This window comes from Strongylocentrotus purpuratus, unplaced genomic scaffold, assembly GCF_000002235.5.
Source record: "Strongylocentrotus purpuratus isolate Spur 01 unplaced genomic scaffold, Spur_5.0 spur5_scaffold_6, whole genome shotgun sequence".
Classification (NCBI taxonomy): Eukaryota; Metazoa; Echinodermata; class Echinoidea; order Camarodonta; family Strongylocentrotidae; genus Strongylocentrotus; species Strongylocentrotus purpuratus.
The window spans coordinates 52877385-52904028 of NW_022145612.1; the positions used below are offsets into that span (position 1 = coordinate 52877385).

General features: G+C 37.5%; 3 protein-coding genes across 5 annotated transcripts; 2 read left to right on the forward strand and 1 right to left on the reverse strand.

The window, feature by feature from the left end:
• The first annotated feature begins 1190 nt into the window (after positions 1–1190).
• LOC754211 (mitochondrial tRNA-specific 2-thiouridylase 1-like) lies at positions 1191–8947 on the forward strand. 3 transcript variants are annotated; one of them, XM_030973126.1, is made up of 11 exons: positions 1191–1234; positions 1441–1589; positions 2693–2858; positions 3791–3981; positions 4505–4677; positions 5145–5198; positions 6197–6263; positions 6577–6677; positions 7362–7503; positions 7859–7941; positions 8269–8947. In XM_030973126.1, the coding sequence occupies exons 2-11, from the start codon at positions 1508–1510 to the stop codon at positions 8398–8400; spliced, it is 1191 nt and encodes a 396-aa protein (XP_030828986.1). In that variant the 5' UTR covers positions 1191–1234; positions 1441–1507; the 3' UTR covers positions 8401–8947. The 3 variants fall into 3 exon arrangements, with proteins under 3 accessions (XP_030828986.1, XP_030828988.1, XP_030828987.1); XM_030973127.1 differs by having other exon boundaries at positions 1216–1234; positions 1403–1589; XM_030973128.1 differs by having other exon boundaries at positions 1202–1589; positions 2700–2858.
• Positions 8948–11153: 2206 nt separating this feature from the next.
• LOC115919468 (uncharacterized protein C12orf45 homolog) lies at positions 11154–15305 on the reverse strand. The gene is made up of 4 exons (XM_030973357.1): positions 15144–15305; positions 13653–13703; positions 12887–13023; positions 11154–11840 (listed from the first exon to the last, which is right to left on the reverse strand). Exons 1-4 carry the CDS (start codon positions 15190–15192, stop codon positions 11586–11588), a joined length of 492 nt encoding a protein of 163 aa, XP_030829217.1. The 5' UTR covers positions 15193–15305; the 3' UTR covers positions 11154–11585.
• A 261-nt stretch (positions 15306–15566) lies between these two features.
• Positions 15567–25334, forward strand: LOC588664 (thiosulfate sulfurtransferase/rhodanese-like domain-containing protein 2). The gene is made up of 8 exons (XM_788337.5): positions 15567–15673; positions 16695–17216; positions 17651–17773; positions 18536–18644; positions 19649–19770; positions 22416–22574; positions 22983–23121; positions 23602–25334. The coding sequence occupies exons 1-8, from the start codon at positions 15614–15616 to the stop codon at positions 23925–23927; spliced, it is 1560 nt and encodes a 519-aa protein (XP_793430.2). The 5' UTR covers positions 15567–15613; the 3' UTR covers positions 23928–25334.
• The last annotated feature ends 1310 nt before the right edge of the window (positions 25335–26644 follow it).

Here is a 26644-nt window from a genome sequence, read left to right on the forward strand (position 1 = left end):
ATGAGAAGAAAAGAAAAGGTGAAAAGAAGGGGGAAATCAGTTGCGATTAATCCCGCCAAAAATGCGTGGATCGGGGGGGGGGGGGGGGGGGGGGGGGGGGGGGAGGGGGGGGGGGAAGAGAGAAAGAAAAGAAGAATAGTGACCTGCCAGTGTAAAAATAACGAGGTATCAAAATATGCTCATTTGACCGTGATTAAATGCCTAAAACCCCTATGCTTCTTGGGGCTCCGCCCCCTGGACCCACGCCAATTAGTGTCCTGCCAGTGTAAAAAATAAGGTATATTAAATGCTCATCTGACCCTAATTAAATGCATAAAACCACTAAGCTTTCGGGGTTCTGCCCGGCTTCGACCCCACTAGGGGGTCTAAGGCGGGCCCCTATATGCATATCTGACCGTTATAAAATGCCCATACCCCACTTCCGGGGGATCCGCCCCTTGATCCCCGCCGGGGCTTTGTCCCTAGACCCCACGCCAATTTACGTTATATACGTTCTACCTGATCGTAAATACTTTAGCCTCCCCCATGGCTCCAGCCACTTTGAAAAACATTCAGCGGGGCCTGCATGTAAGAGTGGGGTGATGCAGATTTTTTGTCAAAAAAAATGTTTTTGCTCATTACGCCACTGCTGGTCACCATTACTTACCCATATTTGGCTCGCATGATTTCAAATTTGCCCCCCGCTAAGAAATCCAGGAGTCGCGCCTGCATGGTGGATGCCATATGGGGACGACTGCTGATCAAAGGGGTGATAAAAAAAAACTATAACTATCTCATATACATGATAGATAATACGACAGAAAAATTGTGCATACTGATTACTGTGGCCTGTTGGCCAAATTAACAACTGCCTACCAGGTACTCAGAGAATATTGCATCTTCTACTGATTAAATCAAAAGATTTCAATGAAATGATCAAGAATCAGTTTAATATAAACCGGAATATATACATTTACATATAAAAAGTACATGCACAATATAAATAAAACAGAAATCAAATATGAGAAGGGGCACAAGAGGGGGTAGGTATTCTCGTGCCCATGGATCTCTTTATTTTCTGTCGTTCGACTATAGTCAGAAAGAAGAATGGAAATGGAGATAAAACTTGCTCCATTAAAAAAATTAAAAAATTGTTTGAACTAAAAGTTTAATTTACGAGACTAATAAAACAACCATCCTAGGAATAAAATGTCAATGTCAACATTGCCATGGTCGTGCTTGGATCGTGGATGTGGTGCGAATTTTGCTTTTTGTTTGTTTTGTTATTTGATTATTATTCAATTTAGTAGCATATCATTTAGCTAAAACATATTTCTGTGATTAAATGAATTTAATAATATGGAGGTGTTAGTGTTTAAACCGTGTGTAGCCTTGTTTCTTCTTATTACGTTACTTCAAATAGATCACCAGTTTCATCTCACTACTGACATAAAATTAAGGACACGGGACTGGGCAATATTCTCTGTCTCTGGGCTTCTTCGATGAGTGGAATAATAAGACTAACATCATGGCCAAGGCCAAGCATATAGTGTGTGCCATGTCCGGAGGTGTGGATAGCAGTGTTGCAGCATGGATTTTGAAAAGCAAAGGTAAGTTTTATAAACAAATTTATCATTTATTTAAAAAGTTTCATGACCATTTTTTTCTCAAAATGAAATGGAGATTTTAAATTTTAAATCTATTAAAATAAATAAAAATTAAAAGCAAGTCAATTCCTAGTCATTATTCTTAGTGAGATTGTGATGATATCTGCTCTGGTATCTTTGATGTATGCTGCTAACAATGAGACTCCTCATCCCGTCTCCTCTCCTAGCTCCTCTCCTCTCTCCTCTCCTCTCTCCTCTCTCCTCTCTCCTCTCTCCTCTCTCCTCCTCTCCCCCTCTCCCCTCTCCCTTCTCCTCTCTCTCCTCTCTCTCCTCTCCTCTCCTCTCCTCTCCTCTCCTCTCCTCAATCTCCTCTCCCCTTGATCTCCTCTCCTCTCCTCTCGATCTCCTCTCCTCTGGATCTCCTCTCCTCTCCTCTCCTCTCCTCTCGATCTCCTCTTGATCTCCTCTCCCCTCCTCTCCTCTCCTCTCGTTCTTGTCTCCTCTCGTTCTCCTCTCCTCTCCCCTCTCCTCTCTCCTCTCTCCTCCTCTCCCCTCTCTCCTCTCCTCTCTCCACTCCTCTCCTCTCCTCTCCTCTCGATCTCATCTTGATCTCCTCTCCCCTCCTCTCCTCTCCTCTCGTTCTCCTTTCCTCTCGTTCTCCTCCCCCCTCTCCTCTCTCCTCCTCTCCCCTCTCCTCCTCTCCCCTCTCCTCTCTCCACTCTCCTCTCCTCTCCTCTCCTCTCCTCTCGATCTCCTCTCCTCTCCTCTTGACTCCACTCCTCTCCTCTCCTCTCCTCTCCTCTCCTCTCCTCTCCTCTCCTCTCGACTCTCCTCTCCTCTCCTCTCCTCTCCTCTCCTCTCCTCTCCTCTCGATCTCCTCTCGATCTCCTCTCCTCTCCTCACGATCTCCTCTCCTCTCCTCTCCTCTCCTCTCCTCTCTCCTCTCCTCTCGATCTCCTCTCCTCTCGATCTCTTCTCGATCTCCTCTCGATCTCCTCTCCTCTCCTCTCCACTCCTCTCCTCTCCACTCCACTCCTCGTCCACTTAATTATCTTCTGTTTATGTCTCTTGTTTTCCCAATCTCTCTCATATATTGCTTTGCCAAGGATTCAGAGTGACAGGCCTATTCATGCGTAACTGGGATGTGCTGGATGAGACTGGGGTGTGTACAGCGGACAGAGATTGCGAGGATGCCCAGAATGCATGTGAGATTCTTAAAATCCCCTTCCATCAAGTCAACTTTGTTCAGGAATACTGGCATGATGTGTTCAGGTAGGAAAGGTCAATGTCTTTAATATACACCTTAGAATCTCCAGTAAAAATTGATATCCAGAAAGCTTATGTGACAAGCAGGGCCACTGCAACAAAGGTATGCGATCAAGTATACAAACATATTGTTCAACAGGCTGACCATTAACCAATCACAATTGCGTTTTCAACTTTGCAATTGATCGCAAACCCTTTTTTTACGGCATCCAAATGTAAAAACATAGAGGCTGTTCACACCGCAATGAGATAGCGCGGTCTATCGTAGCACCCCCTTTTTTCTAGCCCGCGCTAGACCGCGCTATCTCTCGTGGACCACCCCCAAGAGGTGCTCCAGTGGCCCGCCGTTTTGGCTCGCTGTGGCTCGCTGTTGGGCGGACCGAAACGACGTTGTACCTTCCAAACCGCAGAGATAGCGCGGTCTAGCGCGCGCTATCTCTGCCGGTATGAACAGCCTCCTAGAAGTAATCCAGCTGAGTCTAAAAGTTAGTTGATTATATCATGATCGTCATAATCACATCAATGATCAGATATTTGTGAGTGTCAAGTCAGTACTTCTTGCTCAGATCATCAGAAACTTTTGGAGTGTGAATTTGATAAAAAAATAGTTTTAAGCTCAGAATTCAAACACTCTGTGATTGGTTTGAGATCACTACCAGTATTATTTTACTTTTATCTGCATTTTAAATAGTGAGAAAATAAGCCCTGTATATTTATGTAAATATCTACTGCATAATACAGTTCAGAATTTGATCAGGTCCGATTCTCTCAAGATGCCACTCCATTTACAGAACTCAAGATATGATTGGAATGACAACATTTCATTTTTTAGATCTGTAATTCATTTCTATGAATTTGTTTGCTATAATCTTAGCAATCCATTAGCAGATTAGTGGTCAGTTATTTCAAAATATTCATCTTCCTTTCTCCCAATGCAGCAAATTTCTTAGGCAATACCAACAAGGCTTCACACCGAATCCAGATATTTTGTGCAATAAATACATCAAGTTTGACAAATTCCTGGACCATGCAATGACAAAGTTTGATGCAGATGGATTAGCTACAGGACATTATGCTCAGACAAGTATAGGAGAACAGTTTCTTTATGACAAGGATTCTGCTTCTAAAGGTATACATGAGATTAACTGCTTCCTTGGTGTACTTACATCTGTTTATTCTACTGTCAAATCAGTTTAAAATCTTGAAAATAATGTGGTCAATCTTCAGATGTCTTGTCATATGAGCTCCATCATCATTTAGGCTTGACACAGAGATACCTTTTCTCTTGAATTTTGTCTAATATTGTTAAACTATTTTGGACAGAAAAGTAATTAAAAGTTATTGGCTTGATTGATTATACCAAGTTTTTACCATTATATGCTCAAATTCATGGATTGAATGAAAAAAAAATTAAAAATTGATCCATACTCGGCTTTTGTCATAGATGGAAAAATTGCTAATTTTATCTTTATTTTGTTTATAAATGTATGTTCATTCAGCAGCTTTAGTATTCTGAAGGTGTAAGAAGAAGGTGCCAAGAAAATGAATAATTTAAAACAAAATTTGAAAATAATTGACTGTAGGACACTAGGACTGATATGATATCCTATTACAACTATATAGAATATAATAGCATCTGTGTTTCCCTTCAGGAGTGAAACTTTTGAAAGCAGCTGATAGCTGGAAAGACCAGACATTCTTCCTCTCACAAATCACCCAGAATGCATTAGGGAAGACGCTCTTCCCAGTGGGTCATCTGACCAAGGACGTAGTGAAGCGTATCGCTCATGAGGTTGGACTAAAGAGGGCTGCACAAAGGAAAGAGGTAATCATTAAAACTTGAAATATCAAAAGAAAAAGGAAATTTATGTTTGTGTACTTGCACAATTATAAATTAATGGAGAAAATAATTTACGGAGTCAATCGTGTTCAAGATGGTCCCATGTAGGAACTTTCCATTTTCTCTCTAGAAATTTGATTCATGTAAATCTTTCGTAGATGGCTAGGGAAGATGAGAAATAGAATTTGTCTGTTGAGAGCCAGGAGGGAGGTCATGACATCACATCAGATCTTCTGGCTCTCAGCAATGGACTTTATACTTCTTACATTTGTACATAAATCATTGGCCTTTATTCATGTTTACATTCTGAAGCATCCAATACTTCAAAGAGGGCAACTAGATATTGTAGGTGAAGTTAAAGAGGAATTAATTGATATTCAACTGTAGAATGTTAGATTGCACTTTATATAGCTATTATATTTTAACTATATACTTATGTTCTTTCATTACAGAGTATGGGAATATGTTTTATCGGAAGAAGACATTTTCCAACTTTTATCAAGGAGGTAGGTATTTCACTTTAAATTTATTCATTTACCAATAAGAGGTATATTAAGTCCCTTTAGTATTAGACCCCGTTCTCACTCACTTCGTTGGAGCGCTCTGGAGCGCTCTAACTAAGACCCGCTCCTCAGGAGCGGTTCTTAGGTGAGTGAGAACGCTCAAAGTGGTCCAGGAAGCGGACTTCTGGACCGCTCCAGAAGTCCACCTTCCGAGGTGGTCTTGAGGAGCGGGTCTTATTAAGAGCGCTCCAGAGCGCTCTAACGTGCAATGTGAACGGAAAGCGTACTTTGAACGGAAGTCACGTTCCGCGCAATAAGCGATCGGGCAGGCACTACACATATACATGTATACGGGGCGCGTCGCGAACGGGACATCAGGTGACATAGGGTTTGGATTCCGCGCGCGAAAAAATTGACCCGCCTACCTGAGCTGCCATAGCAACAAAACCACTTTGACTCGTGGAGCGGTTTGAGGCATAAAAACTGCTCGGAGTGTGAACACTCGCAAACCGTTCCTCAAGACCCGTTCCTCTGGAGCGGTCTGGAGCGGTCTAACTAAGACCACTTTCAAAGTGAGTGAGAACGGGGTCTAAAATCAAACAATCAAAGATGTTAACATCGAGCACCGTGTTGAAATAAATTCTTAATTGCTTATAATACAGGTCAGATGATTGGACCAGCAACATTTTCAATTTACCAAGACTTTTTAGAATACACAGTCATTAAAAGTAGTGTTTGACACTCTTTTATGATCATTAGCTTGGTATTTATTTTTGTCTAAACCTAATATATTTGTAGTTGTAAAAATTAAATGCAATTTTATTTCTGTATTATCCCTCATTACCAATACTTAATATTACCTGTAAGCAGTCTACATTCAAACCACTTCATATGCTTTGTGTGTACTGGTATGTACGTAGCATTGTTTAAAAATAACAGAAATGAGCAAAGTTCTTATGTTTTGTTCACCAATTATTGTTATCTGTTTCCATTATTGACAGTATCTTGAGCCCAAACAAGGATCTTTCATTTCTGTAGAGGATAATAAAACAGTAGGTGAACATCAAGGTAAATCAACATTCTCTATCTCTCAACAACTTTGTGAATAATTAAAGGTTTGTTTCTCTTAAGTAAAGATAAATGTTGGAGAGTTATTGTCTGTGGATATCCCTTTCATTTGAATTTAAATGTATGAATAATTGAATACATTTATGACATGCATCTCATGAGAGAGAGAGAGAGAGAGAGAGAGAGAGAGGATTTTGCAGACATTGAGTTTAATTCCCATTGGGAATTCCTTCTTCATGGCACGAGACAATTTAATTCATATTTTCTCCATAAAACGTATGAATCTTGATAATATTTCCCCCTCTATTGACAGGTCATTTCTTATTCACTCTTGGTCAAGGAGCCAACATCGGTGGAATGAAGGAAAGGTGGTTTGTGGTGGACAAGGATGCTGAGAATAATACCGTCTTTGTGGTAAGATTTGCCTCTACAATAAATCATGAAAAATATGGAAACATGAAACCATTGCATGGAAAATATACGGGAGTCTATGAAGGCCAACGCAATCTTATGATCTGTCAATGACTGCATTTTAAAAGCAACTGGAGTGAGATTACGTATGGAGTTTCAAACCTGTAGATTTAATGTTTCTGAGGTTTAGAATGGGTAAATGAGTAACAATAGTGACATTTATGTGATATTGTAATGTTCTTCCAGTTACAAGAAAAACTCAAATTTGCGACCAGTTGGTTCCAGTTTTTCGACTGGTATGGTGTTACTATTATTTTTTGATGATTGGGTCTCGTTGAATAAAACAGCTTGATCTTTTATCGTGATATATTGCTGATTGATTCTTGTATGTAATTCCAAACTGAGCTTCACGATATACATTTAAAGGTATGACATCGAAATTAGATGACCCGACATTACTAATGGTGACATTTGCTTCAGACTTTATTTCATTACAGATAAGGAAATGAGTAAGTAAGTGGGTTTTTAGCATTTTGGTTAAGAGTTTGAGTCAGAGGTCGCTATGTTTAGTTCAGGGTTGTAGTTTGGAATTCAGATAGTGTAGGAAATTGACCATTGAAAAGCTCTAGAACCCCAAATTATAGTGAAAGCTATATCTTTAAGACCCTATCTTCTTTGGTTGTTCAGGCACCTACTACCCATCACCCAGCCCTGTTCCATGAAACCTTGATGACTGGACCAGTCCACTGGATCCATCAGCCACCTAGACAACTCCTGGAGGATCAGATGATGGATTGTTATTTCAGATTCCAACATGTTCATGGTCTCAGTAAGTAGAATGGAGGCATTCATTTACATTTGCCACTCTTAACCCAGGTTTAATGAATATTGATCCGGTAGGAAGTTACTGGTTATGTACTTTCATGATTGAGGGCTGCACTTTGAGCAACTTCTGTAGTGGATGTGTGTGCAGTATAATTTGTTTTAAATTACATATCCCTATTGGCTATTTTCCTTCAGAAACTGGAAAGAGTCCTGTTTTTTTAATTTTTAAAATTTAAAGTTATGGTCTAGTTTTATTGCTCATGATCGTCTGCTGAATTTGTCTACTGAGCCTATTCTCAACATTTGTAGTATTTTCATGAAATAGATAGGACTAATATTCTACATTCTCTTTCTTTCAGCAAAATGTACCTTGACCTCGAGTTCCATGGGCTCTGTTATTGTTTCTCTCAGTAAACCAATGAGGGCGCTAACACCAGGCCAGGTATGTATAATACAAGGAAATCTTCCCATATTGAAGTGGTGTATCGCAAACTAATGCATTCAGTTTTTTCCATTTTAGTTCCTGATATTCACTAGTTTAAAACTTCTTTTTAAAATAGTTCTTTGCATGATTTAAATCAATCCTAAAAAGATATACATTTGGTTGTCACAACTCACAGGTGGGTGTATACATTTTGTGATTGCCATTATTCAGTTGCTTTTCAAGAGAATGGAATTTGATGAAAAGGATGTTTGATGTGTGATACATAACATGTTTTGACAATACACATGACTTTTAATCATACATGTACTTTCATCTTTGTTTCAGTATGCTGTGTTTTACCTGGGCGATGAATGCCTAGGCAGTGCCGTCATCATGAAACGAGGTCCGTCGCTCTACGAGATGAACTGGAAGAAATACCAGAGTGGAGAATGGAAAACAGAATGGCTCAGCAGTTGATGACATGATCAAACTAGGAATGTCACACTCATAGATGAACTGGATGAAATACCAGAGTGGAGAGTGGAAGACGGGATGATTTGGAAGATGTGGATATCATGAAACAAAGATCATCTCCTAACAAGATGACTTACATAGGAGAAATACTAAAGTAGACAGTTGAAAACAGAAAGGCTCGAGACTTGATGACATCATGAATGAGGATCATCACTCTACAAGATGAACTGGAAGAAACAGCAGAGTGGAGAATGAAAGTCAGAGTGTTTGGAATGATGACATCATGAAAGAGAGAACTTCTCTCTATGAGATTAACTGTAAGAAATACCAGCGGAGAATGGGAGACAGAATTGATAGGAATTTCATTTAGTACATGTACATGTATCTATGTATTACATGATACTCTGCATTTCACAGTGCTTTATAAGGTCCTGTAAAATTTGATTGTACATGTACGTGTATTTATAAACTAACTTCTATCCAAACGATGTGAGAGGTCTTGAACAAAATCCAAAACTGTCTTCACTATAAAGAGTTTATTTATGCAAAATATGGAGTTCAAACCTCAGAATTATTTGTGTCCGCTGTCTATGAAGTATGAATGAGAGAAATGTGTGAACAAAAGTTGAAGAGGCAGTGTGAGACAGAGATAAACTCGCCAATTCGGAAAACACAACCACTAGTAATTTCCTCTTTCTCTATGTCTGTCTTTAAGTTCCTCAAATCTTATGATATCTTTCATGTTTCATTCCTGATACTATGCTTTGCTGGCCCCTGCCACTCTCTCTTTCTCGCTCTTTGCCGATTATCGGTATACATCTTATCTTTAGTTCATCTCACTGATACTTTTACTATATCTCTCATCCTCGACTCTTCTTGAACTACCATTCAGTAATCTTATCTTGCTCTCCCTTTCTCTCTGATTCTTTGTCAAATTTATTGTTCGACTTTGGATAATCTCTCACCATTCTTCCCAGTCTTCTGGAGGATCTGATATTGACAAAATTTCAAACATAGTTATTTGTTTAACTTCTTCGGTGATATAAAGTGCATTATTATCAACACTTCTCTATCTTCTGATGCTCTTTTGATGCTCTTCCATACCTCTCAACCTTTAACTTACTAATTAGTTGAACCCTCTTTCTCTCCCACTCTGTTTTTTTCCTACACGGCCGACTCTTTCACTCTCTCTAATGATGTCTCCTTTACCGTCAATTCCATATCATTTCATATAGTACTTATCCTGTCAATCAAACACAATTTGAAAACATGTTGAGCATACTCCAAACTATGTGGTTTAAAAATACACATTAGATAGCAATATTTAATTAGCGATGATACATAAAGTGTACACTTTATAAAACAAATATACTTGGCACCAAAATAAATTATTTTTGAAAATTTTGACTAGTTTTGACATACGGGTACTGATGTTTCAAACTACCGGTAAGTATCAACTTCTACACTGGTAAGGAGGATGGGCAAATCCTTGGTAATTGATTATTTGCTGTTCCATATGTTAATACAAATAAGAACAAGGGAAACGCTCTCGGCGGTCTCACCTGCATTACGCAATTCAATATTATGAAAAATTGAGGTTGGGACATTATTCATAGACAGAGTGGTCCATTAGCAGCCCCCCCCCCCCCTCCCCCCAATTAAATCCTCTGAATATTTTCAGCATTTTGAAGTGAATATTGACCAAGAGTCATCGGAAGAATTATTTACTATAATTTGTACCAAGATTAATAACTTTAATGGAATATGAAAAATTAACAACAATTGATTTATTAATCCTCACATACTGACCTAAAATGACCTTTGACCTTGACTTTGAGACCTGGAATTTGTGCCATAAGATTTGTGATACTTGATAACCCTTGTGTACAAGTTTCATGGAATTTGAACAAACACTATTGAAATTATGCTAAAAATTCAAAATTTTGTTTGATGTTGATGCCACAAAAGAGTCTAAGTTTTTTGACCTGAAATGACCTTTGACCTTAACTTAGTGACCTGAAATTCTACTCACATGATTGGGGATACTTGATAACCCTTTAGTGTAAGTTTCATTGAATAAGAACTTATACTTTTTTAAATTATATTACAAATTCAAAAACTTAACCTGAGGTTAAGTTTTTGATGATGATGCCACAACATAGTCTAAGTCTGTTGACCTGAAATGACCTTTGACCTTGATTTTGTGACCTGAAATTCTACCCACATAATTGGGAATACTTGATAACCCTAGGTCCAAGTTTCATTGAATGAGAACTTATACTATCAAAATTATACTACAAATTCAAAAACTTAACCTTAGGTTAAGTTTTTGATGTTGACGCCGCCACCGGAAAAGCGGCGCCTATGTCTCGCTTTTTGCTACGCAGTCGAGACAAAAATGAAGTCCAAGATGAATAGTAACAGGAAATAAAATTGTTCAGTTGAACCAAATTATGAGGAGCTCTGATATAGGAGGTATCTGTTATAACAAGGCTGGTTCCAACTCTTTATATTATTATTTTTTACCCTGATATAACAAGATTCTTAATATAACAAGGTAATTTCTTTGGTCCCAATTGTTATAACGAGAATCCACTGTAAAGTGTAAATGCTATTTTTTTCTCATTTTGTATGATACAAGCTCTAGTCATATTAATGTCAACTTAATGGAATCATTTCTTGTATTAAAGAAAGAAATGATTTTGGTAACTCACAGGACATAATACCTTTTCTGCCCAAATTTAAATACATGTGTCTTCATGTGATTATGTAATTCAGTCTAAATCATTTTTTTGTCTTGTTTTGTTATACAGTTGCCTCATAGAGTTCTTTTCCTCACAGGATAGTATTTGAGGAATCTATCCAGAAGTTCAACCCTTTTAAGTGCTGTCGGCATCAAATCCTTTCTGAATTTCAAACTTGTATTGAATGTTTGGACGAAGACATTGTCCTCTTCTTTGAAATTCAGAATCATAGAGATTGATCCTATACCACTGGTTGTATCAAGATGAAATCTAAAACACTACAACAGGGAACCATAATGTTACCTAGTGATATAATGATATTCATTTCAGATATAACTTTAGAAACCGGTTGGCTTTGGATTGAAGAGCGTCTTTGGAATTTCTTCAACGAGCACTCTCTCCTCTGCATGAAAGTTTGTGCATCAATATTCTATTTCCATAAAGCTATGTCTTATCACCTTCATTACATCCTACATCATCCGACAACTCTCCCGGCATTACTTCAATCAATGTCCTTCCATCTTTAGGCTTCTTTCCTTTACCAGGTAGCTTGAGTTCTGAGAGGGTAGCATCTCCTAAATCTGACTTGTCACATTGCAGTCCTACACGGTTGTCCTCGTCACTGTCACTCTCATCTTCTTCACTTTCCTCCTCCTCCTCGTCATCTGAATTTTCATCATGTGCACACAAGGCAAGGTTCTGGATAAGTAAAAGACAGAAAATAACAAGCATTAGATTGGATCTACTATCTACCTGTACTACCAAAATAATTCATGGGCCACTTCCAATAGTCTACCAAGGATGTAATTCACAAGTCTGCACCAACTACATCGTAATGAACAAATTCCAACTTGATACCCCAAAAAAATTATATGCTTAGTGATGAAATACATAGGTATAAGTGTACAAGACAGCTGAACACTTAGAGCAGTTATCTTTAAATAAGAGATACACTTCAAAGCTAGTTTTCTTGGTTCTCTCAAACTCTAGGAGAAATACACATTAATTAAACAATAAATCAACAATATTTTGTGAACAATTGGTCAAACATTAACATGTCTTCGGAGAGGGGAGTATTCTTTTCAATCGTCACCCTCTCTCTAACATCTCTTCTCCCTATTTTTTGAAATTTATATTGATTATTCACAAATATCTGATTGAAATTTAATTCATCACATTTAAATTATAACATTTAATTTACTGGTTGCTTTTAGATTGTCAGTGACTGTCTTAAAATGAACTTAATGGTATAGACCAGTTCTGGTCATGCGATTGCATTGTGAAAGAAACGTTGTGGAATCGATCAGAAAAGGTTGACCATCTAGCATATAAGTATTGGTGTGTACTGCAAGTTTTTGGAATCATCAAAATGATAAGAAATTTGGCCCAGTCTTGGTAAAGTTTCGAGCACTGTACACAGAAAGATGTATATGGGACTACCCTATATCTATCCACTCCGGATAGATATAATAATTTACCAAATAAATATCAATTAGTAGGCGGTTTCCTAGCAAATTTTTATCATCACGTATTGGTAAAAACATAGTCTTTCACATGATTGGTAATAACAGCTTCCATTTCATTTCTTGAGAGGGGGGCGTTTCCAGAACTGGTCTTCACCTTTAACTGCATGTATAATGATGAATAATAACATTTTGTCTATGTAAAGTATGTTTTTCTTTTAAAATACATCAAAGCCCTGAATACAGTTATAGTGCAATACTGCAGTTATTCAGAATATGTACCATTTCAATAATGGGTCCTTCACAATCATCAACATTTTCAATGTCTAGGTCCTCCATGGCACCATCCGCTATCTTCTCTTCAAGCTGCTTGTTGGCCACCTCCATTTGTGGTAAAAAAGACTTCACTCTGCCCAGTACTGTAATACCAATAGATTACAACAAATACAAGGTCTTCATTAGTTATAACAAATTGTATAATTATACTTGGATAGCTTTGGTGGCTGGTGCAATGAGTTTATATTTTAAACTCAATTGTCATGCAAATACAACAGGAGAGAGAGAGCATAATGTAATAGAAAAAGGAGATAGAAAAGGGAGATGGAGAAGGAGAAAAGACAAAGTAGAAGAGGAAGGAGAAGACAATTTAATTAAATATTAGCTTGCCATGGTTCAATTGTTGTGTAATGTTTCAGTAAATTATGACAGGTGATCATGACTAGAGTAGAGTAGAGTGGAGAGTGAGATGAAAATCCCAAGTGGTTTCTAAAATTAATGATAGACTTTGGCTTAATGGGAATGTTATTATTTTGGCTATGTCTAGTAGTAGTATTAAGCCACCATAGCCATGATTTCCTTTCAAAATTAAAAGTCCTAAGATGTTCTGTATATGAGCTGGCTAAATCAAATTTCTAGAGTGTCTTGCATTAGAAGTGTATGGTGAACATCCCACATAAAATTAACAATTTTGTGATTAAAAACAAGATTGTGCGAAAGTGTCACCAAAAATGAAATTTAAAATCACACTGTAAATTTAAAAAAAACCTACCTGATGAAGGCCCCATCTTGAATGGTTTACTTTTCTTGATCAGTAAGGAATCTGTAGGATATGAACCACAAAAATGTAAAAATCATGATATTAGAAGCTCGAACCAGTAGTGGCGCTGGTCCGAGAATAAAGATCGTCCTCACAAACGTTGATCGTCTTCGTAAACGCGGACAGACACGTCCTGAAAAATCAGGATCGTCCGCATTTTCATGTATCAGATCCTCATGATCATTACGGTAGATAACTTCACACAGGCGCGCTCGTCTGCAACCCACCATCAGCATGCACTTGTATTGTGCAACGGTTTGCCTAGACCGAAAGCTTCAGTCTCTATAATCGTCGGTTGTTCCACTGAGACTACGTCTGGCTCCACTAGACCTCCGGTTATAGAGACTGAACGATCGCCTATACCATCGTATGTTGAAGATATCACGGCTAGATTTTAGCCGCTAGGCCCCTCCCACAAACTTGCCACGGCCGTATTGTTATGCCCCCAAAATCCCCCAAAATGTCATTTTACCTCGTTCATTTCCAATTTTAAATTAGGCCTAGGCTATAATACATCGGTTCCACTTACTAACTTGATTGATATAATCCGTTTAATGGTCCCTTTTAAGGAAATTATCGGTCAAAATCGACATCCATGTTGAAAATCTTGCAAGCCGTGTTAAACTCTCGCTGCCGTCAATCTCATTCCCTTCTAGTCTACGCCGAAGGCAAAATGATTATGAAGGAAAAACTGTGATAACGCCATTACGAACGTGTAGATGGCGCACAGTTTTTCCTTCATAATCATTTTGCCTTCGGTGGAACCGAGTGGAACCGATGTATTATAGCCTAGGCCTAATTTAAAATTGGAAATGAACGAGGTAAAATGACATTTTGGGGGATTTTGGGGGCATAACAATACGGCCGTGGCAAGTTTGTGGGAGGGGCCTAGCGGCTAAAATCTAGCGGAATAAGTTCAACACAGGCTGGCATAGGCAGTCGTTCTGTCTCTATAACCGGAGGTCTAGTGGAGCCAGACGTAGTCTCAGTGGAACAACCGACGATTATAGAGACTGAAGCTTTCGGTCTACGGTTTGCCATGAAACCTGTGAAAAAGTGTATACTAATATCAACATTTTTCCAAAAAATACTCCAAAAATAACAAGAAAAATTTACATGAAACAGGTAATAAACATAACAAATTTTAACTCATGTTCTTTATTTAAACATTCGATGAATATTTACTTCATTTTGGGTATGTTTTAGTGGAATATCTCCACGCCTGAGTTACGGATCAAAAATGGACACGAAAGTACACTAGGATCACATCACATCACATCACGTTGGATCGAGCTACAGCCCGAGATTAGTAGCGGTCAGCGCATAGCGAACACCGGCGGGTCCCTGGCGCTGGCCTGGTGTTAAAGTGAGACCGGCAAAAAATTTCCTCCCAGTATTATAATTTTTAAATCTTGAGTTAACCACTCAAGCTCAAGCACTTACCCTGAATATTTTTCTCCCCAATATTGAGTAGTTCTTGTGAAGGATTCATCTTCTAAATAAATTGACCCTGTATGGATGATTCACAGTCGTTTGAAGACAATTTTTTACAGCTTTCAGGATCACGTACGGTACGGTACCACGCGATATTGTGTACATGTGATCATGTATGGAAAACCTAACATTTCATGTAAACATTAAAATGAACAAATATACTTTAAATAAAAAATACCGTTTTGAATCTTGTTGTTGCTAACGATGGATAATAAAAAATATTTTATATATTTCATACCGGCTATGAAAGACTTTAATTGATTTGTATCATTAATTAAATCTTACTTTAGACTCTAATTAGTACACAATTGTACTCCCTCGTGCAGTGTTCCATAGTTCAAAAACGTCTACCTCAAATGAATGGATGGAAGATCTAGTCTAGTATTTGTAGTAAGAGTTAAAAACTAGATACAAGGGAAATGGACGTGGACCAGGACATGAAAGTTACGATTCGTATGAGGAAAATAGCGAGAAAGAAGGTTGGCCTCATTTTGAAGATTCTTTGAGTAAATGGATTTTTAAATGTTAAAACCGTTTAATTTTGTTACTCTAGCTCTGCATTTGTGATATGATGATGATCTTACCAGTTTGCATGTGTTAATTGTGATGATATTGTGAATGTGAGTGGATGGAGCTGGAGCTGGAGTTGATGAGTGAACTATGAAGTTGAACAACTAGATTTAGATCTATTAGTGTTTTGCTCCTTATATTTTGAAGCTTTAATTGCCTTCTGATAATTAATGTTGTACTTACGCTGTTTCTTTTGACTAATTTTATATTCTTATAATTATATAATAGTCTAGTCTATAGTCTAACTAGTCTACATGTATAGGGGCGTCCGCATAAACGAGGATAACCTCATGAACGCGGATAAATTGCTTCCTAAAAAATAAAATAAGGATCGTCCATGGACGTTTTTTTTCCTTGGTGCTCTGCGGGTGCACAGGAAAAACATATTCCGCTTAATAAAATACCACCAGTTCACCGTCTACTTTTATGGGTTGTCCGTCTTCCCGAGGATTTATTGTTGGTAACGTGAGAGTCTCTGCGCAAAGTGAATGTAAAATGTATCAAAGAGCATCATTGCGGAATCCATTTTTCACATCTCCAACACACGGATTGGAAATAAGAATCGTCCGCAAAAATGTGGACGATCCTTATTTTTAAGGACCATTTGTCTGCGTTTACGGAGACGATCCTGGTTTATGAGGATAACCCTTATTCTCAGACCAGCGCCCCTACTGATTACTAAGTATAAGCTTGAGTGCAGAAATGAACGATTCAGCAATAATTTTGAAATATTGCAAAAGCATTTGAAATTTTGAATATTTCATTTTCTTCTTAGGAACCCAAAATTTGTAACAGGATACATTTGAAAAGCCCTTGAATTGATAAAGTCATATATAATTCATTATTCACTTTGTAGATCTATATCTGTTTAAATGTTATAAAAACTTCAATGATCAATCCTCTTGTTTTTATCTTTCATATTGCGTCAAGGTATTTGCTGAGACTGTGGCAGCCAAGCAATTGACAAGCAACCCACCAGAATGGAAATGCTGCAATCACTGTTTCAGGAGTGCCATCGATATCCACAAGCACACATCCCTGGAACATAGTGAAGAGATTGACAGCAAAACGATGGATGCTCTGAAGAAAGCCAGGACTGCTTGCAGCACCTCTAAACATATTCTTGAAAATGCAGAGCCAGGAGAGGGACAGAAGAATAAGCATCAAGGGTCAAGAGAAACTCCAAACGGTTGTGTCAATCCAGCAGGTGTTTGTGCAGGTGAAAGCACTAGCAAAAGAAGACACTGTTCCTATTCTGAGGATGATGTGCGACCCTGGTTACCCATGGTAACCCAGTGTGATGCTGAGGATGAGGAAAGCAGATGTGACAAGAAAAGCAGAACAAAAGAGGGTCAAGTCCTTCTGTTCTACAAATATGTTGATTTGGCAGATCCGGCCGACATTTGTGAATGGCAGAGAGAGTTGTGCAGGAGACTTCATTTACATGGAAAGGTATACTATTTCATATTGAAAATATCAAATTTAATCAAAAATATATCCAAGATTGTGAAGATTATTTCGTGTATTACCTTCTCATATAATTGAACTGATGATATTTATTTGTTATGTAGTAAAAACCTGCTTTAGTGACTACCTGTATAGAAAAAACATCCCATCTCTGAAGGCCTTATTTGTTGTTTCTCTTGAAAACTGGTTCCCATGGAAACCTTACAAAAGTTGTCTAACTTATTCATTCAGACCATCTGCTGTGTATAACAACAATATATTTTGTCTCTCTAGTTTTCTTTATGTAGGTTTCAATATGGGTGGGTAAAATACAAATGAAGTGACTCTGTGTGTGAGATTGTGAAACAGATACCTTTTGTTTGTGAAAACTGACCTAATCATTCCTTCTATATTGCCAATGTTGCTATTGGATATTTCAGATCAGGATAGCTAGAGAAGGCTTGAATGGTACAGTAGGTGGTGCATTGATCAGCACTCAGCAGTACATGGAAGCAGTGATGACACACCCATACTTCACAGACATGAACATTGAGGATTTTAAGGTGATAGATTTTAATTCTGCATAAAATCAACCAATGATTGCTATAAATAAATAATGAAAGTATGTGCTAAATTGAAATTTGTCCATATTTATTCTTTGTTCTTGCTGGTAGTATTGACACATATTTCTTACAAGATCTGTTTTAAATTGACACCAAGGAAGTGCTGGAACTTGAAACTATGTGGCTTATAAATATGATTGATGAATGGTCCTCAAGATTGCAATTAAAGGTCAAACAGATATGTAGTGCATCTGAGGAAACTGCAATCAGTTAAACCAGCCTGGCTGAAAACAATACATATTTGTAATTTTTCACTAAAAAGACATTTATGTACAATTGAGTGTTTATGTCTTTATTCTTTTTAATCTTCAGAAATTTTCTTTAGGAGAAAAAAAATCCCCCCATATTTTCTGCTTTTTGCTTTCAATTATTGCTTGTGGATGCTCCATTAATCATTGTAATTTAAAAGAATGAAATCTAGCACTCATGAAAGTATTTCATTTTACATCAGAACACACTTCTTTCAGAAAAGTATCACAGCAACAATATCCACATACCATAAATCTCCCTTTTCTCTAACACTGATCAGTATAGTAGAATGTCTACAAGAAATATATATATGTATGATCAGAAATTTAATTTGGATACCATGGACTAATGAATTGCAATTCAGATTACAAAGTCCACTACAATGATGTTGTTATGCATGTACTAAATCACAATAGTCTGTATTTCATTTTGTTACCTTCTCTTTTTTTCCAGACAAGTCAAGGAGGCCATGACAGTTTTCCTGATGGTCTTGTTGTCTCAATTCATCAGGAAATTGTTCCTATGGGTATGGATCCTATGCTGGTCAGCTTCAAAGATGCAGGTGGGATATAGTCCATTCTAAACTTAGACTGAAATAGCTCTCACTGTGTAATTGTATAAGATTTCAAATTTAGGAGGAAGACGAAGCAAAGGGGCAATTTCTTGAGATATGTGCTCCGTTTATGGCGCAATAGCTCAGTGGTAAAGCAGTGGTCTGGTAACTGGGAAATCCCAGGTTCGAAACAAAGTCAATCGTAGAGGAATTAAAGCCGTCGGTCCCCTGGTTGCTTACTTACAAGCCTACACATGCTTTCTTAGCAGTCCGGTAAAACAAGCAACCACCCAATTATATGTATCTTTTTCATCCAAGGATAAAAAATTATGATGATTTGACCATTGACAATCATGAGTGATACGAGGAAGAATAATTAGACAATCAAGAGAATGTTTCATTTTAGGTTAATATTTCATGGAATTGCCCAGAGGGCAAAAGTATTGAACTGTGGGATATATCAGAAATCATTAGAATAATTGATCTGTTCCCACAATTTAGGAATAATGATTTTCTGAACTTTTTTAAATTGATGGTTCATATCAATTATCATATGAAATCTCACTTTTTATTTATCCAATGAAACAACCAGGAATATCTGAGTCAAATAAAATATTAAATCATGTTGTCAGCTTTAAATCTCAAAACTTGTAAAAGGCCAAAATGTTTTAAAAATCATAAGTGAAAACTTTCCTGGTGGAAAAATATTAATTATGAGCAAAATTACAGTCATTTTTTTCTTCTTCAAATTTGAACTCTGTGACTGGCATTGTTTTATTCACCTCATTTGTTGTGTACAAAATGAGGGCTTCAATTTTTCACTCGTAGAGAGAAAAACATTTAAAGTCTTTTTATCTGAAATTTTGCACATACTTTCATAAACTCATCTCGCTGCTGGAGATAACTTTTTCAGGGCTTGCATATCCCTGATAGGGGCTTAAATATATGTGTGAATATGTGAGCTTTTAATGTGTGGAGTAATTCATGAATGGTTTAATGTCCTCTCTTTGTAGGTTGTCACCTTACACCAGCCCAGTTCCATGAAGAAGTTCAGAGGCACAGAAATGCCAAGGAAAGAGAAGAGAAAACAAATACAGTCTTCATTGACTGCAGGAACTTCTATGAAAGCAGGATTGTGAGTATAAAAATCAAGTGTAATATCAGTGAAAACTAGATGGAATTTTGACTGCGCGCAGTCGAAAATGATGCCTCCGCCATAGAGCAATTTAAACAAGTTTGGAGTTTAAATCTCCAGTGGTTCTTGAGATATCATGATAACAATCTCAATGTATGGAATTTCATAAGTTGACCTCTGTGACCCTTGACCTTTGACCTACGTGCTCCAAAATCTAATCAGATTGTCTTCCTATGGTGATACACACTATCATTAAGTTTGAAGTTTAAATCTCCAGTGGTTCTTGAGATATTATGATATGGTGATACATACTATCATTAAGTTTGAAGTGAAAATTCTCCAGTGGTTCTTGAGATATCGCGATAACGATCTCAATGTATGGAATTTCATAAGTTGACCTCTGTGACCCTTGACCTTTGACCTACGTGCTCCAAAATCTAATCAGATTGTCTTCCTATGGTGATACACACTATCATTAAGTTTGAAGTTTAAATCTCCAGTGGTTCTTGAGATATTATGATAACAATCTCAATGTATGGAATTTCATAAGTTGACCTCTGTGACCCTTGACCTTTGACCTACGTGCTCCAAAATCTATTCAGATCGTCTTCCTATGGTAATATATACTATCCTTAAGTTTGAAGTTTTTACATCTCCAGTGGTTCTTGAGATATCATGATAACAATCTCAATGTATGGAATTTCATAAGTTGACCTCTATGACCCTTGACCTTTGACCTACGTGCACCAAAATCTAATCAGATCGTCTTCCTATGGTGATACATACTATCCTTAAGTTTGAAGTTTAAATCTCAAATGGTTCTTGAGATATCGCGCTAACAAACTCAATACAAGGAATTTCATAAGTTGACCTCTGTGACCTGTGACCTTTGACCTACGTACTCCAAAATCTAATCAGATCGTCTTCCTATGGTGATAAATACTATTCCCGAGTCTTAAGTTTAAATCTTAAATGGTTCTTGAGATATTGTGATAACGGTCAAACGGGACGGACGTACGGACGTACGGACGGACGTACGGACGGACGTACGGACGGACGTACGGACGTACGGACGTACGGACGGACAACCCGAAAACATGATGCCTCCGGCACCACCTTCGGTGGCGGAGGCATAAAAAGGTGTAGAAGGGGATAGGGCGTAGAGGCCAAATATTGTAGGAAGTCAATAAGATATATACATATATGGTTAGCATGATGGCAATGTTGATAAATCAAGATTTCTTTTACCACCCAATAGTGTATTCTTTCATCTTTTTCTCCTTACCATACCATCATTTTCATGTACAGTAAATTAACCTCTTCATTGCAATGGGTGACAAAAACTGCCTCACAATTTCAGTGGTATACTAATAATGGCTAAATGTATAATATTTCACATAGACCGAAAAAAGAGTACTTGACATGAACTTGAGAATATTCAGGCCTGATAATTACCCGATTTAAATCGGTTTCCTGATTTTTTTTACCAATTTTTTTTTTTACCCGATTTTGCCCCTAATTTCCCAATCTTCTTACTCAAAAGGCAGGGAATGTTGTTAGATGCCATTCCCCCCCCCCCCCCCGAATCCCTTTTTTATGCCTCCGCCACCGAAGGTGGTGCCGGAGGCATCATGTTTTCGGGTTGTCCGTCCGTACGTCCGTCCATTATCACAATATCTCAAGAACCATTTAAGATTTAAACTTAAGACTTGGGAATAGTATTTATCACCATAGGAAGACGATCTGATTAGATTTTGGAGTACGTAGGTCAAAGGTCACAGGTCACAGAGGTCAACTTATGAAATTCCTTGTATTGAGTTTGTTAGCGCGATATCTCAAGAACCATTTGAGATTTAAACTTCAAACTTAAGGATAGTATGTATCACCATAGGAAGACGATCTGATTAGATTTTGGAGCACGTATGTCAAAGGTCAAGGGTCACAGAGGTCAACTTATGAAATTCCATACATTGAGATTGTTATCATGATATCTCAAGAACCACTGGAGATTTAAACTTCAAACTTAAGGATAGTATGTATCACCATAGGAAGACGATCTGATTAGATTTTGGAGCACGTAGGTCAAAGGTCAAGGGTCACAGAGGTCAACTTATGAAATTCCATACATTGAGATTGTTATCATAATATCTCAAGAACCACTGGAGATTTAAACTTCAAACTTAATGATAGTGTGTATCACCATAGGAAGACAATCTGATTAGATTTTGGAGCACGTAGGTCAAAGGTCAAGGGTCACAGAGGTCAACTTATGAAATTCCATACATTGAGATTGTTATCATGATATCTCAAGAACCACTGGAGATTTAAACTCCAAACTTGTTTAAATTGCTCTATTGCGGAGGCATCATTTTCGACTGCGCGCAGTCAAAATTCCATCTAGTTTTTTTTTTACTCAAGGTGGGGGTGGTTGTGGAAAAAAAAAAACATTTTGAGAATGTCTAGTAAATTTTGTGGCTTAGTAAAGTAATAAATAATAATAGTGGATTCTTGTATACCGCTTATGTCAGTCAGATTTGACCCTCCTGGCGCTCCCGATTAAAATGATATTAAGAACTAAACAACAGTCGCAGTTTATCCTAAAGAAGAAAGGAAATAACTCAAATATTCCATTTCTTTACCCATAGGGTATTTTCCCTGATGCCATCACACCAGACATACGTAAATTCAGCTACTGGCCTGAGTATGTAGATAAGAATGAAGCAGTGTTTGCCGACAAGAAGGTCCTTATGTACTGCACGGGAGGTATCAGATGTGAAAGGGGCTCAGCATACCTCAGGTCAAAGGTCAGTATCTCTCTATTGTGTACTAATGTATTTATAATCCATTTACTCCTCTGCTGATTTGAAATTGCCAAACCTTGATCGCTGAAAGATTTTCATTGTAAGCGATGTGAAGAGCTTCTCAGATTTGATCGTGAGAACAAAAGAGTAAAAGGTGAAAAAGAATTTTTTACCTTCATAAAAATTATTTGAGTATGACATATGAGTATGAAACTTCAGTGTCTATGATGTAAATGATATCTAAAGCTTCATTGTCAATATTTGGACTTGTTTTATTTTTGAGATACAGTCTTTAGTTGATCTCACGGAAATGACCATTTTGATCTCTCATTGAGTCGTCCTGATCTAACCTCCTAAGGTGAAACTTTAATATTTTAACTTATTGAGTATGAATTGTGCTTCCGTACACAGGGAATTTGCAAAGAGGTGCTACAGCTAAAGGGGGGTATCCACAGGTATCTAGACCAGTACCCAGATGGCTTCTTTAGAGGCAAGCTGTTTGTCTTTGACAACCGCTATGCTATTCAAACAAACCAGGATGTCATAGCAGGTAAGACTATGTACCATTCATTTGATAGTAATTAATTATTATAGCAATTATAATAATAATAAATAATGATGGTCATAATGATGATAATGATAATATAATGATAATGATGATGATAATAGTAATAATAATGATGAATAATAATATTAAGAAGAAGAATCATGTGTGTGTAATTGGCTTTTTACAGACGTGTATCAATCAGATGATTATTTACGTCTGGGTACCGACCTTTAACGTCACCATCCGAAAGACGTGACTCAGTTTCAAATCTGCGTTCTCGGCTGAATCAGTTTGTAACTTCCATTTAGCTGGATTACAGGCACTCGCCACAACACCCTGTTGTCCATGCAAACTTTATATAAACCTACTATTAACATTGATTTCAGGTACTGACTGAAGTTTTATTTCTATAATGTGAGAGCAGTCCAAAGTGCATTTTGTTCGTAGATCAAGAAATGATTACATTGTATCATTTCTCCTCAGAGTGCTTCCACTGCTCAAAGCCTTGGGATGAGTACGAGCCATGCAGCAGTAAGCACTGCCACCAGCTAGTCCTGTCCTGTCCTTCCTGCAGGACCTCTGGCTTGACCACCTGCTGCAGGAGGTGTGCAGAGCTAGCCCTGGACTATGCCTCCGGGGAGGACGGCAAGACCAAGACCAAGAAAAGGAAGGAGGGGTGCACCTGCACCAAGAACCGAGAGAGGATCCCTGTGGAGAAATTGGACAGTAGTTCTGCATGTAGCGCAATCAAAGTTGATGGTGTTAAACCCTGTCGAGGCACTGGAAGTACAAGAGATGTGCAGAGTTGATGATGGATAGTGAAGCTAGTAGATAGTAGATAGTGGAGGTAGAGAAAGTAGTTTTTGAATCCCATTTATGTTATTTTATGAATTGACAAGCCTCAACCTGTCTTTGGATACTCTTCCTGTGTAGCATCCAGACGTGGATTCTTGTCCAGTCCCTTTGTCCACCCTTCAAGGATATATCATGGAATCAGTACACAAATTCTAGAAAATTAATGGTACATGAAATAACAAAACCCTATTGCGGTGGAAGGAATCCCTTGCAGTAGTTCAACTTGTATTATGATCAATATTGTCAACTGTAGCTGTTGTGAAAACTTTTGGAAGACGATTTGGAGGGCAAACCACCCTTTCTGTGTTATAATTTTGACATTATTGACTTGACTTAACATATTTTTGTTTTGTTTATGTGTTTAAGTAAATCGTTTAAGTGGCTTTACTCTTTTAATTTGGTTTTGAAATTGCAATTACCCAGAAATTTTACAATTTTATAATACTTGCCACATCTTTTAACATCATGCTGATAAATGCATTAATGTATTATTGCGTGTTTAACACCATTTTATTATTTGCAGTATCTGACTGAAATATCATGTATGATATTTGATAAACAAAGATATTAAGAATAAGAAATATAGAAAACAAGTAATATCTCCTCTGATTTTCAAATTGTATATTTGTTGCAGTTTTTTTAGAATAGTTAGATACTAGAAGTTGAATCTTAGCAATCCAGTTGAAGTCCTTGTCAATATGAGTGCCTAGATATTTGTATTCTGAAACCACCCATCTTTCATCTTGATTAAGTATCAATGGCATGATAACTTTTTAGAGTTTTTTCCCCTAAAATCCATACCGTTTCTTTTCTTTTGTTTTGTCTTTGTATTAAGAATCAGTGACAAGTGTGTATACCATATGACAAAGTCAGCTGCCTTGGTTCTATACATGTTTTTCTGCTTATCTGTGATTCAATTATTTCACAATATTTATTCATTCTCCAATTGAAAATAAAACCCACAAACATTGAAATATATAAATATTGAATAAAGTAAATAATGTCAGTGAGAGGATACATCCTTCTGGTGTCCCTGTGTGTAGAATCTTTCTTTCTTTCTCAGCCTTTTTGACATGAAGTCACTTATCCGAATTCCAAAGCAACAAATTACAATTGATATGCATGTCATAGTATAATCTGCCAATGAGTTTATGGGGCACATCCATTATTGAATGCTGAGGGATGAATGAAAGTTATTGTAATGAGCAGGTATATATTGTTGCAACTAATCATGTATCATTATGGCATGTGCATTATTAATGTTTTATATCAAATTGACATTTAAATTTCAAATATATTCAAATTGAATTAAAAATGTTCATGACAGTCATTTTTCACACAATCACTTTACTGTGTGGACAGAGAGCTTTGTGTTCAGACTGCCTTACTCATTGTCTGCTGCACTAGCCTGCACCATTGCTGTGTTTGTTGATTGGTTCAGATTCTGATGGTGTTCATGTTTCTTTGAAGCAGTTTTTTTTAATGATGAAAGAAAAATGGAAAGAAGATAGAGAGAGATAAAGGAGGGAGGGAGAATGAAAGAAAGAAAAAGAAATAGAAGAAGATGTGTGGGTGAGTGTTGTATGTGTGTATCTGAGAGAGGAGGAGAGGGGGAAAAGGCTGTGGGAGAGTAGAGTAGAGAGGGGGCAAAACAAAAATGGGGGAGCAGATCAAGGGAGGTAAGGGAAATAATAGGTGGCAAAAGTAAACAATTCAGATGAATGAGATATAGAGTTGTGGAGAAATTTGGAGGAGGGCACAACCAGCTCATGCCCAATGTGGCCTGCATTTAAAAAAAAAACACTAAAAAAAAGGGGGGAAGGTGGGGTAATTGTGTTCTTGTATGCTTTGCACATCTAGACCAAAAGGACACCTGGAAATGCGATACTCACTTTTGTGATTTTCAGAGGGTTTAGATAATTGCCTCCCCCCCCCCCCCTTCCCCTTTCAAGATCTGGATCTGCCCCATATTTAGAGCACTGTCTATATCCAATCAATACCATGAGATAGAAAGTGATATTGCCAGAGACAGTGAGACAGAATGGATAAGTGACAGAAGGGGAAGCATTGAAGAAAATTGGTGATGTACGTACTATGAGAGAGGCGATAAATTTGTTTAATGTCAGTAAATTTAAGATATTAAGAATAAAGTAATATATTGGTGATTGTGAACAAATGAATATGACATGGTAAAGTCTTCCGATTTAGGAGTTTCAGACTAGTGGAGTGAAAGTTGTTTTTTTTGTCACTCTCTCTCTCTCTCTCTCTCTTTCTCTCTCTGCTACTCTGCGCTGTACAGCAGGTTTTAAACATGAAAAACCCTCCATCCTTTTCTGTCTTAAGCTCTTTCCTTCATTTTTTGGTATGTATCATTTTAATTGCTTTGATATACCATCCAACATCCGCCAACATCATAATTCTTTTCCTTCCCCTCGGCCTTTTTCCTTCTATCCTTCCTTCGATTATATTTCTCTGGAGATTGAATGTAAAAATGTATTGTATGCAAAAAATATATAATTTAATTTCAATGATAGAAAAATATGCCATATATGAAATGATACGTGGACAAATGAAAGCATCATCTTTCGTGCTGCGCTGTTTAGAAGGAAACTAATCAGCGTGGACGTACATCATTGGTGGAAAGTGCGATTAGACTGGTAAATATCTCTTC